The sequence below is a fragment of the Glycine max genome, chromosome 2 (genome assembly GCF_000004515.6).
Source record: "Glycine max cultivar Williams 82 chromosome 2, Glycine_max_v4.0, whole genome shotgun sequence".
In the NCBI taxonomy this organism is placed as follows: domain Eukaryota; kingdom Viridiplantae; phylum Streptophyta; class Magnoliopsida; order Fabales; family Fabaceae; genus Glycine; species Glycine max.
Genome location: NC_016089.4, coordinates 4868405 through 4882267, shown reverse-complemented (window position 1 = coordinate 4882267; position 13863 = coordinate 4868405). Strand labels below are relative to the sequence as shown.

Here is a 13863-nt window from a genome sequence, read left to right as displayed (position 1 = left end):
CTAAGTTTGCATCCGAGGTTTCTCAAGTTTTAATTTGTTGTTTTGTTCTCCTTTTTTTCAAGCAATTAATTAGCTAAATGTTAAGCTGAAGAAAATTAAAAACTACGAGTATTGTGTTGCACCCTTGGTAGTAGAGTTTTTTTAATTTATATGTATATGTTCTCCATTCTGTAATAAAATTATTTATCGTGTGAAATTATGATATATATATATATATATATATATATATATATATATATATATATATATATATATATATATATATATGATTCATCTATTATATTCCATTATATACATGGAAATTAATCATTCCATTTTCTTTATTTTTTTTTTCTTGTTCTTTCTTCTCTATTGATTCTCTAATCTCTGCTTCAAATATTAAATTTTCATAACAATTGTATATTAATAAAATAATAAAACTTAAAGACTGAAAGAAAGCTAAAACTGTGGTACAAGCAGTAGAACAATACTCTTATCATCCTGTAAAAAAACACAATACTCATACTGAGAGGGGCAGTATGCAAGCTGTATGGGCTGCAGCTCTATTCTTAAGCCGTGCAAAATTTGTGGCATAGCTTGATTTAATTTTCTTTTTCCAGCCCACACAAATTAATGGATTCAAATTTTAAATATATCAACGGTGGATTCTTACCATAAATATGTCTGATTGTGGACTTGTACGTGGTCAATATAAACCACAACCAGACCTATCCTTTTGCCAAGGACGACTTTGGAAAAAATTACGATTATGGAATTCATTGAAGGTGACGCTCAGAAGTCTTGAAGTAGTAGCAGTTTCAATGGCAACACATGCATTTAATGCAAAAAACATGTTATTCATATGGGATATTTCATTTGCAAATTAATCAAGCTGATAATTAAAACGAGAAAAAAATGTTATCTTAGTATAACCATGAGAAGAAAACGATTTTTTCATTCTAAAAAAAGAGCTTGCACATCTATATATGTTGCTGTGGTATGAGGTTCGATCAAAGGCATAGAAACACAAGTAAAAGACCGAGAAAGAGTGGAGTATAGATAAAACTACAGAAATTGGAGAATGGAAGTAGCACAGGTACTGCACATGAACGGTGGCGTTGGAGACGCAAGCTATGCAAACAACTCCTTTGTTCAGGTATACTTACAGCCTAACATCATGTTTTCTGTGTTCATTTTATCCAATAAATTGGCTTAATTATTTTTTATTTTCAACTTTTAATTTTTGATGAATTTTATTTTTAAGTTTTTAATTTGACATATTTTACCAAAAATTTTAAGAAATTTGTAAATTGTATTCATCCTAGTCATTTTTTATTAATAAGCACAAAAATTAAAAAGATAAAAATTGTCAAAAAAAAAAATAAAAGAATGGGAATAAAATATGTAAAAAAACAAAAAGTTTGAATGTAAAATATGCCCGAAAGTAAAAAGTTTAGAGTAAAAAATATAATTATGTTAAGAGTAAAATAATAAAATAAAATCTATAAATTTTTTAAAAGTTTGAATAAAATACACTAAATTAATTTATTTAAGATTAAATTTGTTAAAAATTTAAAAGTTAGAGAATAAAAATTACAATCAAGACAAAAAGGTTTTGTTTTCTTACTCTTGGGTATATATATACACTTTGTGGGAGAAGTACGACAAAAAAAAAATTATAATAGACATAAATAAACAGTCGTTTTACTCCTAAAGTTAAAAGGTGTTGTCACTTGTCACATTAGCTCTAAAGTTATATGAAAATTATTCTGTGTCAATCATCCGTACTAATTATGTGTCATTGGTTATACAGCAAAAGGCGATTTGTTTGTCAAAGCCCATAAGAGAGGAAGCCATAACAGGTCTCTATTGCAACACAGTCCCGAGAAGCTTGGCAATTGCAGATTTAGGTTGCTCTTATGGACCAAACACTTTGTCTGTTGTGTCTGAATTCATCAAAACTGTGGAGAAACTTTGCCGGAAGCTAAACCATAAATCTCCAGAATACAAGGTCTTTCTGAATGATCTCCCTGGGAATGACTTCAACAACATCTTTATGTCCCTTGACAACTTCAAAGAGAAATTGTGTGATGAAATTGAAACTGGGGTTGGTCCATGCTACTTCTTTGGGGTTCCCGGTTCCTTCTATAGCAGGGTTTTCCCAAATCAAAGTCTGAATTTTGTCCATTCCTCTTATAGTCTTCAATGGCTTTCTAAGGTGCATGCATATATATGTTTTTGATACATTATGTAAATTAAATATTTTTCTTAGTTCCATTGCTATTTGTATCAATTTGAATTTAATGATGATGCACACTAATATAGTATAAAACAATTTTACTCATTTAATCATAAATCATCATTATTGATATAACTCTTAAAATAATTATGTTAAAAGTCAATAAATTTATAATAACTAATAGATTATGATTCATTGCGTACTCTATTTTCTCTTTGTATTTTATATAAGAGTCTTTTATATAATATATGGAATATAAATAATAATTGTTGTTTATTGGTGATTTAAATAGGTTCCTGAGGGTGTAAACAAAAACAGGGGCAATATTTACATAGGCAGTACAAGCCCTTCAAATGTTGGGAGAGCTTACTACGAACAATTTCAGAGAGATTTTTGTGTTTTTCTAAAGTGTCGTGCAGAGGAATTAGTTGAAGGAGGTCGCATGGTTCTCACAATTTTGGGAAGAAGAAGTGATGCTGAGAATCCAGCTATCAAGGAGGGCGGTTATATTATCTGGGAGCTTATGGCTACAGCTCTTAATGATATGGTCATGCAGGTACGAATTCCGAAAACTTCGTTATTATAATGGTTTTCTTCAGGAGATGAAAACAATGACTGAAAAAAAATTATGCAGAGGATTTTCTTTCGTTAGTAAATTATTTTAATTACAGTCTTTTAAGACCAGCTGGTTGTCATCAATTTGTTAAATAATTTTTCTAATTAATATGGCAAAGAAAAAAGTAACTGTTTTCAAACTAGTCCTTCTTGGAGGAAACTTGGAATGCACATGGTAGACCTACCTGGCCATCGCTTTCAAGCTGCTAGGTATATGTCTCACGACTTTTCTCTATCATTGTTGTCTGCTTGCAAATGCACGACTTTTCTCCGCCACTGTTTAGGATAATTAACAAGTTTAAACCAGTGCAACTTAAAAATAATCATTTTAATTATGAGTTGAGTTCATAAAATAAATAGAAGAGATTGATAGTTGAAAGTAAATAATTAATGAGTCTTAACCTAGTAGAATTGCACAGGTTAGAGAATTTGTTTAAATAAATATACTTCTATCTTTCTGCATGTGAATTAGATGTCACTGATTTAACATTTTGTAACCACCCAAGGGCATCTTTCGATTTATATATGTCTAGAAAAATTCTCATATAAAATCTAATGCTTTTCATATGCTCTCTAATTGTTCTTTGAAACAAATAAATTTGGAGGATTATATAAGAATAGTTTTACCATTTGATGATCTGATTATAAAAAATAGAAAAAAAAAGTTAATGTAATATATATATATATATATATATATATATATATATATATATATAAACATGTATAATTATAAATTATATCACGTTGTCTATGTCTTTTCATAGTTGCGGCCTTTAATTCTTCTCAAAATATCTGTTCACTCGTGTCTTTATATATCACACAAAAGAGAGATACTTTAAATACAATACCCATTAATTGTCTGTTGAAAAATTTGGCAAGATGCATGAGTATGAATCTTCTTATTAATTATTTGCTGCAGGGAATCATAAAGGAAGAGCAATTGGATACTTTTAACATTCCTCAATACACTCCATCTCCATCTGAAGTGGAATTGGAAGTTCTTAAAGAAGGATCATTTGCCATCAACCGTCTAGAGCTTGCTGAAGTGAATTGGAACCCTCTTGATGATCTGAACGCTCTTGACTTTGAATCTGAGAGGTCTGAATCACTCCGTGACAATGGATATAGTTTGGCACAGTGCATGAGATCTGTGGCAGAACCTATGCTAGTTAACCAATTTGGCGAAGATATTATTGAAGAGGTTTTTAGTCGCTACCAAAAACTCTTGGCTGATCGTATGTCTAAGGAGCAAACTAAGTTCAACAATATTACTATATCATTGACTAGAAAAGCATAAGCAAAGAAGTTTTTTTTACTTCTTAGGAATCATAAACATATATAAGAAGATTTATAATAACTCTGCCATTTGCTTATTCAATTGAGTTATCCCTTAATACATAACCAAGAATTTGCATCTATAGTTTTTCAAAGGGATTATTGTACGTGTTGTTGTTACTGTTTGCTTGCTCATTTTTCCCCTTCTACCAATTAACTAGCAATAAACTATATATAGGAGTATTGTAGGTATCACCTTTGGTGGTGGCCTTTTCTTTTTACATATATGTTTTCCATTTTGTAATAAAATTATTTTATGTGAGATTATTATTGTTGTATTATATTTCATTTCTATTGTTCACTCATGAAACATTAACTTGATTAAACTAAATAAAAACTTGAGTTGTAAATGACATAACAATATGCTCCATAATCATATTAACCCGAAAGGGACATAAGAGACTATTTTTCAAAGCTTCATTAAGCATCTGCTAGCCAAACAATACATGCATGTTGAATTCACCAAAGTCATTTTACATGAATTAGGAATCACAATACAAACACCACATAAAACAATGGGACCATAACTTAGAAGCTATATATCTCATATTACAAATGTAAAATTGGAATCGAACCAAACACTACACCAATCCTGGAATCGAAAACACATTACTGATGTTTATTCTTCTTCTCCAAATGCAAGGATAATATGAAAGAAAAACCCATATTGATAATAAATGCCAATAACAAAATGCTTATGCTACAGTAGAACAATCGCAAATCGATGCTTCGTCTTCGCTTGCCGTCAAAGTTATTGGAGCCTCTTCGACGTGCAACAGTTATTGTTGTTTGTTAAGGGTTTTGTTGCCTCACAGATCTAACTACAACGACTCTTGGACGCGCAACAAGTGTTGTTGTTTGTCTTCGCTACAACAACGACTCTTTGAAATCACATATAGTATTTGGCAAAGAAGGGAGTAAGGAAGAAAGAGAAGAGGAAAAACGATGGTGGTACCTCGCATGCGACAAAGGAGGTTTTCCGTGAGGAAATGAATGCTACAGAGGGTTCTGTTTGGGGTTGTGGGGTCACTAGTTTGGAGTTATAGGTGGAGAGCTGGAGAATAAGGGAGGGTAGAAGGGTAGCAGGGATAAAATGGAAAAACAAGAAAAAAAATCAAACTCGGGTATGATAGGTAACGAGTTTTCCTTTTTCACCCTAGTCTTTGTTGAGTTTTAATTAATTATATCTACTTGTTTGGGAATGATAAAATTATAATATTATTTTTTCAATTCTTGCAAGGGACACCAAATGTTAATGGTGGGAATGAAAATGTACTATTGGAACAATTATTACTATAAAATGTTTAACAAAAAAAAATAAGAGAGTTAAATAAAAGACTTAAAAGAGAATTTTAAAAATTTTATGTACTAAATGCAATGAAATTAATTTTATTAGTTAGAAAACTAAAACTAATATAGATTGATAATTGGAGGAACAAAATCACATTTTTTTTTATTCATATGCAAGAAAGATTTCTAATACTCACACGTTATCTCGTCAATCAATTGCTACCAAAATCACATATTTATCCTTCTTAAAGGTTTTGAAAAAAAATTGTTTTAATTTAGTTGTTGTTTTTAAAAGATCAAGATAAATATAACTGAATTTAATGCTTATTTAGTCTGATAATATACAATAATTTTATACAGTTATTTCATCATAAATCTCAATTCAAATTATTCTAAAATAATTATTTTAAAATTTAACAACATTCCATCTTATTTAGGAACTAAAAGATTAAATTAAAAAAACATAATTATTCCATAAGAAAAAAAACGTCCAAATGACAACAGAAAATATCACTAAAAATAAAAATGCAGAGTCAACTGAAGCCAACTGTAATGATTTTGGGAAGACAGCGTATCATGTTGATGGCTTGAAACTCCAGTTGTTACCGCATGGCAAAGCTATTCTATTACGATGTGATGTCCCACCCTACACAAGAGTAGAGTGAGGTAAAAAGAAACTAAGAAAGGTTCGGTTCCTACCTCCATTTCGTTGACACTACAATATGGCGCACCACCACAACAACTCCACAACTCTTCGCGTTTTCTGCGTCGGAACCCTCGACACCAAGCTCCACGAGCTCCTATTCCTCTCCGAATCACTTCGCTCCAATCTCAATCGCTTCTCCTCCTCTAAGGTACTACTCACAATTGCTCAATTCACGCAACAACAACAGCATCCATTATTGTATTTGATCCCGAAATTGGTAACTTGTTATGTTTTGATCTGAATATAGAAATTAGTTCTTCAAAACGAAACTGTTTATTAAGCTAATTAATTGTTAGACTAACTTGATAGCAAATTAATTTAATTTTTATAATGTCAAAGTAATGTAAATTGTTAATGTAGGAGCACATTGTATATTTGTGATTTAATTAATGGGAGTGAATGAGTGACAGGTAGAAGTGGTGGTGGTTGATGTCTCTGCCGGTACAAACGCGCCAGAGAGTTTGCAGGATTTGGCGTTTGTTTCAAGGAATGATGTTGTGTCTTCCTACAACAGTGGATCAGGCGAGGCCTTGTCTCTCCCGGAGGACAGAGGCAAGGCTGTTGCCGTGATGACTCAAGCATTGGAGCAGTTCCTGAAGAAGTCTCACGAGGATCAGAGTCTTGTTGGCGTTATTGGTGTTGGGGGGAGTGGAGGGACGTCCCTCTTGTCGTCTCCCTTCGCCTCTCTCCCAATTGGGATCCCCAAGGTCATCGTGTCAACGGTGGCCAGCGGTCAAACTGAGCCTTATGTTGGAACCTCGGATTTGGTGTTGTTTCCGTCTGTCGTGGACGTTGCTGGCATCAATAGAGTTAGCAGGCTCATCCTGTCCAATGCTGCAGCTGCTTTTGCTGGGATGGTTGTTGGAAGGGTTCAGAGCTTACAGGAATCTTCTCGCGCCGAAGATAAGCCTACCGTTGGGATAACTATGTTTGGAGTTACTACTCCTTGTGTTAATGCTGTCAGAGATAGGTTGCATGAAGAAGGTTATGAAACCCTGGTTTTCCATGCAACTGGGGTTGGTGGCAGGGCGATGGAGAATTTGGTTAGAGAGGGATTTATACAGGTATGTGAGACAGCTAAGCCTTATTTGAAAGCATAGCATAAGAATTTTGATATCTGGACAATTTTGCTTTGATCTTTTATGAATTTAGAATACTGCCACTTAGCACTGTATTTTCTGTTGAGACTTATCTGACTTTTGTGAATTGCATGGACATTCTTGTTTGAGCGGATTTCATGTTACAATTTCCTTTCTATTTGTATCAATGCACCTTACAGATGTGGCATGTGAGATTTTGGTTAAGTTCTTATCCTGTGTAATTGCAGCTTCCAATTGATTGGACTTGTTTTATATAAATCAAGAGGACAGGCACTTGACCTAACAGTATAACTGTCAACGCTAAACCACTGAGCCTGACTCTCTTAAGAATATTAACTGTTCCAGGAGATAAATTTCAGTTTCTCCTCCACATTTTCCCTCCCTAACCAAAGACCATTTATTAATATCATACCACATTCAATTTATTTTAGAATTTAGATATATGTATACATTTTCTCTTTTGGGAAAGCAAACTCTTAACATAACTTATAATTGTGTGGTCAATCAGATGAATTGGGATAACCTCTTTTCAAATTCATCTGTATTCTGTTTGTTTCATTTCAGATACTTCTTTGTGTATTCCTGCCTCTTTTTGCGTTGGTTACACATATTCCTTTCTTTTGTTTTGCTTAGGGTGTTTTTGACATCACAACAACAGAGGTAGCAGACTACATAGTTGGAGGTGTAATGGCTTGTGAAAGTTCTCGTTTTGATGCCATCATAGAGAGTAAAGTCCCGTTAGTCTTGAGTGTGGGAGCATTAGACATGGTGAACTTTGGAGCGAAAGATACCATACCACTGAAGTTTCAGCAGAGAAATATATATGAACACAATAAACAGGTGACTACTCTATATGATAGGGTATTAACTGTTAATTTTTGTTCTTTGCTTAAAAACTAGTCATATTTGCTGTGATTACTTTAAGATCCTACAGAAGATTTTGTCAATTGTTTTATGCTTTGAATTATCTGCATATCCTGTGATTACTACCAAAGCAATGTAGTTTTATAGTTATCTTATGCTGGACTATTTACAATGCATTTTATCATTCACTGTAATTGAAGATGTTTATCATGTATTAAAATGGATGAAGTTATTATTTGTGCTAACATAATAAATCAATTATTTCTCTTTCCAGGTTTCACTTATGCGAACAACGGTAGATGAGAACAGAAAATTTGCTGATTTCATAGCAAATAAACTGAAGAATTCATCATCTAAGATTTGTGTTTGCCTTCCAGAAAAAGGTGTATCTGCTTTAGATGCACCTGGGAAGCCATTTTATGATCCAGAGGCAACGAGTACTCTTCTTCGTGAATTACAAAACCTTATTCCGACTAATGATGATCGACAGGTACTATGGTTGCTCAATAGTATTATTTACCATACCTATAAGCTTCAATTTTCTTTAATTTATTTAATTTATTGCTATGAGAATTTTTGTAAATTTAAAGGAGTTGTATATTTTTCAGGTAAAGGTGTATCCTCATCATATTAATGATCTTGAATTTTCAAATGCATTGGTTGATGCATTTTTAGAGATTAATGAGAAAACTAGTAAAGGTTCTACTCATCAACAAGTAGCCAGTCCTGAATCTGTTGAACAATTTCATGAGGATAATGTTTCAAATGCATCAAGCTTTGGGACCATTCTCTATACACCTAATGAATTCCCAGAAGCAAGAACAGGTTATCATTTCCTTTGAATTTGAATTATGTTCATGAGTATTTTTCCATAAAGAATTCATTTTTCAATTCTTTACACATTAGTTGTGTTTTTTGCTCCTGTGAAACTTAATTTGTGTTGGCATGAAAACTATTTATTAAAAGCCAATAGTTTCTTTTTTGTGTTAAACTGCTGTTCAATTTGACTGGAGTAAAGTCCTCTTCAGAACTACTTTTGGTAGAAAATATTTCCTTTATGTCTAACTGTGCAAGTAATGTTTTCATTTCTGCTAGCAGAAACTTTGGAGAAAACACAGCTTATATTACAGCAACTTTTACATCAGATACATAAAGGAATTCCTATAATAGGAGCTGGTGCTGGGACAGGTATATCTGCCAAGTTTGAAGAAGCTGGAGGGGTTGATCTAATAGTATTGTACAATTCAGGGCGCTTCCGAATGGCTGGAAGAGGTTCATTAGCTGGATTATTACCTTTTGCTGATGCTAATGCTGTTGTTCTCGACATGGCCAATGAAGTTTTGCCAGTATGCCTTTATTTTCTTACTTGTTCTAAGACACTTTAGAAGTATTGTCCAACTGCTGACTTCTATTCAAGTACTTTTCACTACAAATGCCTGATTTTTCAGATGCTTCTTAATTTGAACATAGTCAACATACACAAATTTCAAGATTCTTGTTTAATATGGGTGTGATAAGTGGAGAAACTAAATGAAATGTCACCAAATTTGATTGGTAGTCTTTAAGGTAGAAAACTTTTTTTTTCTCAAAACAATGTACATCACAACGGGGTGTTGAAGAGGTGAAAAAATTAGCAATTTTATGTAATTATAAAATATTTCTATTTTTCTTTCAGGTGGTAAAGAAGGTTCCAGTTCTTGCTGGTGTATGTGCAACTGATCCCTTCCGTCGAATGGATTACTTCCTTAAACAGGTGGAGTCTACTGGATTCTCAGGGGTACAAAATTTTCCTACTGTTGGGTTATTTGATGGTAATTTTAGACAAAATCTTGAAGAAACGGGAATGGGATATAGGTGGGTATTTGGAAAAGAATTTCTCACTATATCATATTAGTTGGACTATTGAACCTCTTACAACTTTATTTCATTTTATCAGCTTGGAAGTTGAGATGATCCAGAAAGCCCATAAAATGGGTCTCTTGACAACCCCATATGCTTTCAATCAATATGAAGCTATTGAAATGGCTAAAGTTGGCGCTGATATTATAGTGGCCCATATGGGTCTAACTACAACAGGCTCCATAGGTGCAAAAACAGCTGTTTCACTTGAAGAAAGTGTAGTTCGTGTACAAGCTATTGCAGATGCAGCGCATAGGATCAATCCCGGTGTCATTGTGTTGTGTCATGGAGGTATGCAAATCACCTCAAAGCCTTTATGTATGTTTATTTGAATATTAAATGGTAAATTAAGTGTTCACTAGCCAATTGTTATTATTTGGGTGCTTATCAAAAACAATTATTATTATTTGGGTGGCCTTGGGACAAAGTGCATAGTGCTTATTAATTGATAACTGAAAAGTATCTTCTTATGTCTTATGTTAGAATTGGTATTTTATGTTTTCCATCCTTATTGAAAAACTTCTGTTTGGCTTTAATTGTGTATGGCCAACCCAAAATAGTAAGAAAAATAAACCAAAAAAGAAAAGAAAAGAAAAAGCATTTCAGTGAAAGAATGCAATATCCAATGGGAAACTTTATGCAATTGTTTTGGATGATTCTTTAGCGAGAGTTGGAACTTGAGTGTGTTATTTTTTATGGTGTGAGATTTGTTGAGATTGGTGATGTATTTGTTGATTGTTAATGGTAAATTTTGTGGCAGGGGGTGTGAGCCACATCATCTTAGCTAGTTAAATTGTTTTTGTTGTTTACCTTGTGAGCTAAATTTTTAGTTTGTGGGAGGAATTTTTGTCAGTAAATTTTGGCACTGTTCACTGTTCTTCATGAAATAGTGGTTTGTGTTTGCCAACATTTAGTCCCAGTTTGGAATAATGTACTGGAATATGCAGGTCCAATATCCGGTCCAAAAGAGGCAGAATTTATATTGAAGAGAACCAAAGGAGTTCATGGGTTTTATGGGGCTTCAAGTATGGAAAGACTTCCAGTGGAGCAGGCTATTACAAATACAGTCAAAGAGTACAAGTCAATTTCTTTTCATTAAGGTTTAACATGTCTATACTTTATTCATGCCAGTGTTCTGTAGGCTACATTGCTATTATGGTTGTTTATATTTGCCATTGCTTAATACCTACCAAATTTGTGAACATTATAGGATTTACTGATGTAAAATTTTGGAAATTATGGATGAAAAGTAATGTTCAAGACATATGTTTTGATCCTCTAAAGTGCAGACAGAGGGTGCAGTTTGAAGTGCAAGTGGGAAACATTGACAAGAAATTCAAGAACTGGTTATAACAAATCCCTAGTTTGTTATCCATCTGAAACCCATTTATCAACACTACTTTTTACTGTTGAAAGCTTACCTTGCACTTCGAAGGATCTTGATCCATAATAAATATAGCCGTGAGTGTGGGATCAACCGATCAACCGTGTATTCTGTGATGGACTTACACAGATTGATAGATTACTATTTGTTGACTAGAATAATCGTTTTATTTGCGTGTAAAACTCTGATTAGTTAGATGTCAAAAACCTTGGATTATATCAGTTTATCCCAATAGTTATAAGTTGTATAAGTTGTTTCACGTGGCTTCATAACCACTTTCCTGTTTTCTGTGGACTGTGGATTATTGTAGTGGGCCACTAAAAAAAGACACAAGACGACATTAGCCTCCACACAACTCACCTATATACACTGATTGTTTCATATGAACCTACACAAAATATATCTGAAGAGGCTGGTTTCTTTCACACGCACTGTTCTAACAAGCAGCTGGTTATTCTTGTGATTTCTCCCAAAGTTTAAACAGGACACACTATCATCCACCACCAGATAATCTTACATTCATTTCATGACTCAATTTATATATTAGGATTACCTATCTCTGGTAGTGTAGTAACTGAATTAATACATATAATTCTTACACAGATTTATTTCTTGTGATGCTATTTGCTCCAAATCTCATAATCATCTGTAGTTATAGTCAATTGTCTTCTGCTTTGTTCTTAGGCCTTCATGCGGTGAAAATGAAATATGTCTTGTAAATCTCCATGACCTTCTTTTATGCCTCTGGCATGCTTTTGCTTAAGGACTTCAAAGTTATTGGGCAGCCACTCCTTATCCTAGGTATGTGTGCCTTCTTTTCTAAGCAAGTATCTGAATCATCAAGGGTCCCCCTACAGAGCAGTATCTTTTAATTGTCATCCATTTGCACAAGAAAAAAAGAATAAGAATCATGGCACGACATGACACAAAATACTCACGTGTAACCACCAGTGAGTCTGTGTAAAAAGACCAACATTGTCACTTTCGCCATATTGATCCCAAGGCATGTCCTAGGCCCTGATCCAAAAGGTATGAAACTGTATGGCTTTTGCATTTCCTGCAGATATGATTACGCAAAGTAATTTCCTGACACAAGAACGTGGCAGAAAACATTCGAGATTAAGAAAGCCAAAGTAAATAGAGACAGCTAATTACATCAAATCTTTGTATGTAAGTTGCATCGATGTTAACGTGCCACCCTTTCTTTATATCATACCCTGTTATTGCCACTTGTATAGTTAGTAACATAGTCATGAGGCCAGAAAGGCTAATGATGAAAGCCCTCCTATAATTAGCTAAATTTAATGAACATAATTGTAATGTATGATATCTTAAAAGGAGTTGAGTTACTCACCTTCGATCGTGCAGTCTTCAAGTGCAACACGAGGAAACCACAACAGGACATTGGACATTCTCAATGTTTCCTTAAATACCTGGATAGAACACGGATTGATTCTTGACATTTGAGAACATTTGTCGTAGGTGCTTCCAGTTTAGAGCCAAGTGCATCACTTTTAAAGTATAAACTCTAACCTTCAAACCATAACGCATGCTGTTGAGATCTTCATGGTAAATTGAAGCTCCTTGCTTCATTTTGGTTATAGATCATTGTTCTTCCTGTGAGTCAATGTGAACACTAGTCATTTTATCGTGCAAATGAGCACATGGTTTTCTGTAACCAACTCCCCTCTTGTATATAATACCCCCTTGAGAAAGAAAGAAAAAAAATCTGTAAGAATTAAAAACAACTATCATGGTTTATATCAATTCATTTAACCAACTGAGTTAGACTCTTTTAAAAAGAAACAAGGGGTTGTCCCTTCCAATTAGCACCAAAATGATATTTACAACAAAGAATAATAAAGAAATCTTTAATTGGGTTTGGGTCCATAGTTTCACTAGAATATGAGCAGCATCCCACCCTGAGTACATTCTGTGTTTCTCTGTTTTCATGTAGAAACATAACACTCCACATCATTGCTGCTGCTGTGGTGGTATGTCCAGCAATCATCAATGTCAGCAGATTAGCCACAATCTCCGAGTTTTTCACTGGCTGGGAGTGAGTCTCTCTGCAACATGGACTGAAGGAAGTCCTCTGGAGTTTCTTCTCCCCTCCTACGTCTGGCAATGATCTCGCCGAAGGTCTCCATGAGCCTTTTACGAGCCTGCTTTAGTTATTGTTTTTTAGTTCAACCATAATAAAACTTTGGATTTGACTAGGTTAAAAGGAATAAGAATAAAGTAAGTAATTTCAATTGTTGATAAAAAAAATCAATATTTGATATTCTAACAAGTTCATCATTTACTATATATGTATGCCTAATATCAACTAATTAAAAGCAAACATGTGCCTTGTTCACACATCAATGACTAATTAAAAGCATTGTCTTGTGCCTAAAAAAGTAACCATCGATATTACATATAAAAAATCAACGACTTGGATTACACTGAT

At 33.6% G+C, this 13863-nt stretch overlaps 2 protein-coding genes across 5 annotated transcripts; both read left to right on the top strand.

Annotated features, from left to right (window-relative positions):
- The first annotated feature begins 986 nt into the window (after positions 1-986).
- Positions 987-4427, top strand: LOC100794757 (S-adenosyl-L-methionine:benzoic acid/salicylic acid carboxyl methyltransferase 3). Its single transcript, XM_003520248.4, has 4 exons — positions 987-1135; positions 1793-2197; positions 2511-2774; positions 3753-4427. The coding sequence occupies exons 1-4, from the start codon at positions 1061-1063 to the stop codon at positions 4128-4130; spliced, it is 1122 nt and encodes a 373-aa protein (XP_003520296.1). The 5' UTR covers positions 987-1060; the 3' UTR covers positions 4131-4427.
- A 1585-nt stretch (positions 4428-6012) lies between these two features.
- LOC100792647 (toMV susceptible protein tm-1(GCR26)) lies at positions 6013-12967 on the top strand. 4 transcript variants are annotated; one of them, XR_001383993.3, is made up of 11 exons: positions 6013-6312; positions 6575-7228; positions 7898-8104; positions 8403-8618; positions 8737-8953; positions 9227-9474; positions 9804-9982; positions 10065-10318; positions 10975-11127; positions 12096-12212; positions 12475-12952. XR_001383993.3 is itself a non-coding variant. In XM_014765142.3 (10 exons), exons 1-9 carry the CDS (start codon positions 6181-6183, stop codon positions 11124-11126), a joined length of 2259 nt encoding a protein of 752 aa, XP_014620628.1. In that variant the 5' UTR covers positions 6013-6180; the 3' UTR covers position 11127; positions 12096-12967. The 4 variants fall into 4 exon arrangements, 3 of the variants coding, with proteins under 3 accessions (XP_014620628.1, XP_014620630.1, XP_040866828.1); XM_014765142.3 differs by having other exon boundaries at positions 12096-12967; XM_014765144.3 differs by lacking the exons at positions 12096-12212; positions 12475-12952 and adding an exon at positions 11238-11627.
- The last annotated feature ends 896 nt before the right edge of the window (positions 12968-13863 follow it).